The 474-nt window shown below is 40.5% G+C and overlaps 1 protein-coding gene across 1 annotated transcript in view; it reads left to right on the forward strand.

The window, feature by feature from the left end:
* The window catches only part of Dh31-R (Diuretic hormone 31 Receptor), a 5796-nt gene extending 5620 nt beyond the window's left edge, over positions 1–176 (forward strand). The window contains exon 7 of the mRNA XM_013314631.1: positions 150–176. Coding sequence (XP_013170085.1) covers positions 150–176 — 27 coding nt within the window. The remainder of the gene's footprint in view (positions 1–149) is intronic.
* The last annotated feature ends 298 nt before the right edge of the window (positions 177–474 follow it).

A 474-nucleotide genomic window follows, 5' to 3' on the forward strand; every position in this document is an offset into this window, starting at 1 on the left:
CGCCCCGCCTGCCCCCTGCGCCCTGCCCTCTTCGCCCCGCGCCCCGTCTGCCTCCTGCCCCCAGCCTCCTGCTGGCTGCACACTCCCCTCCACACTCCGCCACTTTCCATACACCTTACACGTTTTTCTTACCAAGTGTTGTGTTTTAGCGTGACATAGTGCACGACTACGAATAAAGAATGCCAAATATGATAGATTTGTGTGAGTCAAACTTTGTTATTAAAAGTTATAAGTGCGTGTGTAGTATTTATTTGGTACGTGAATGGGCGACATATTGACTGTGAACTGCTAGTTATCGGATAAGCTGACGTATTTAGCGAGAAAATATCAAGATCGTTGTTTAAAACATCGAGCTTTAGTTTTAACTTTATTACCATTAAATTATTATATAAAGTGTAACTGCTCACTCCTTGTAAATAATTGTAAATTGTTTTGTTAACCGCAAATACAAATTTTAATATAATTTTTTTATAT

Source organism: Papilio xuthus, unplaced genomic scaffold, assembly GCF_000836235.2.
Source record: "Papilio xuthus unplaced genomic scaffold, Pxut_1.1 DF827135.1, whole genome shotgun sequence".
Lineage (NCBI taxonomy): Eukaryota > Metazoa > Arthropoda > Insecta > Lepidoptera > Papilionidae > Papilio > Papilio xuthus.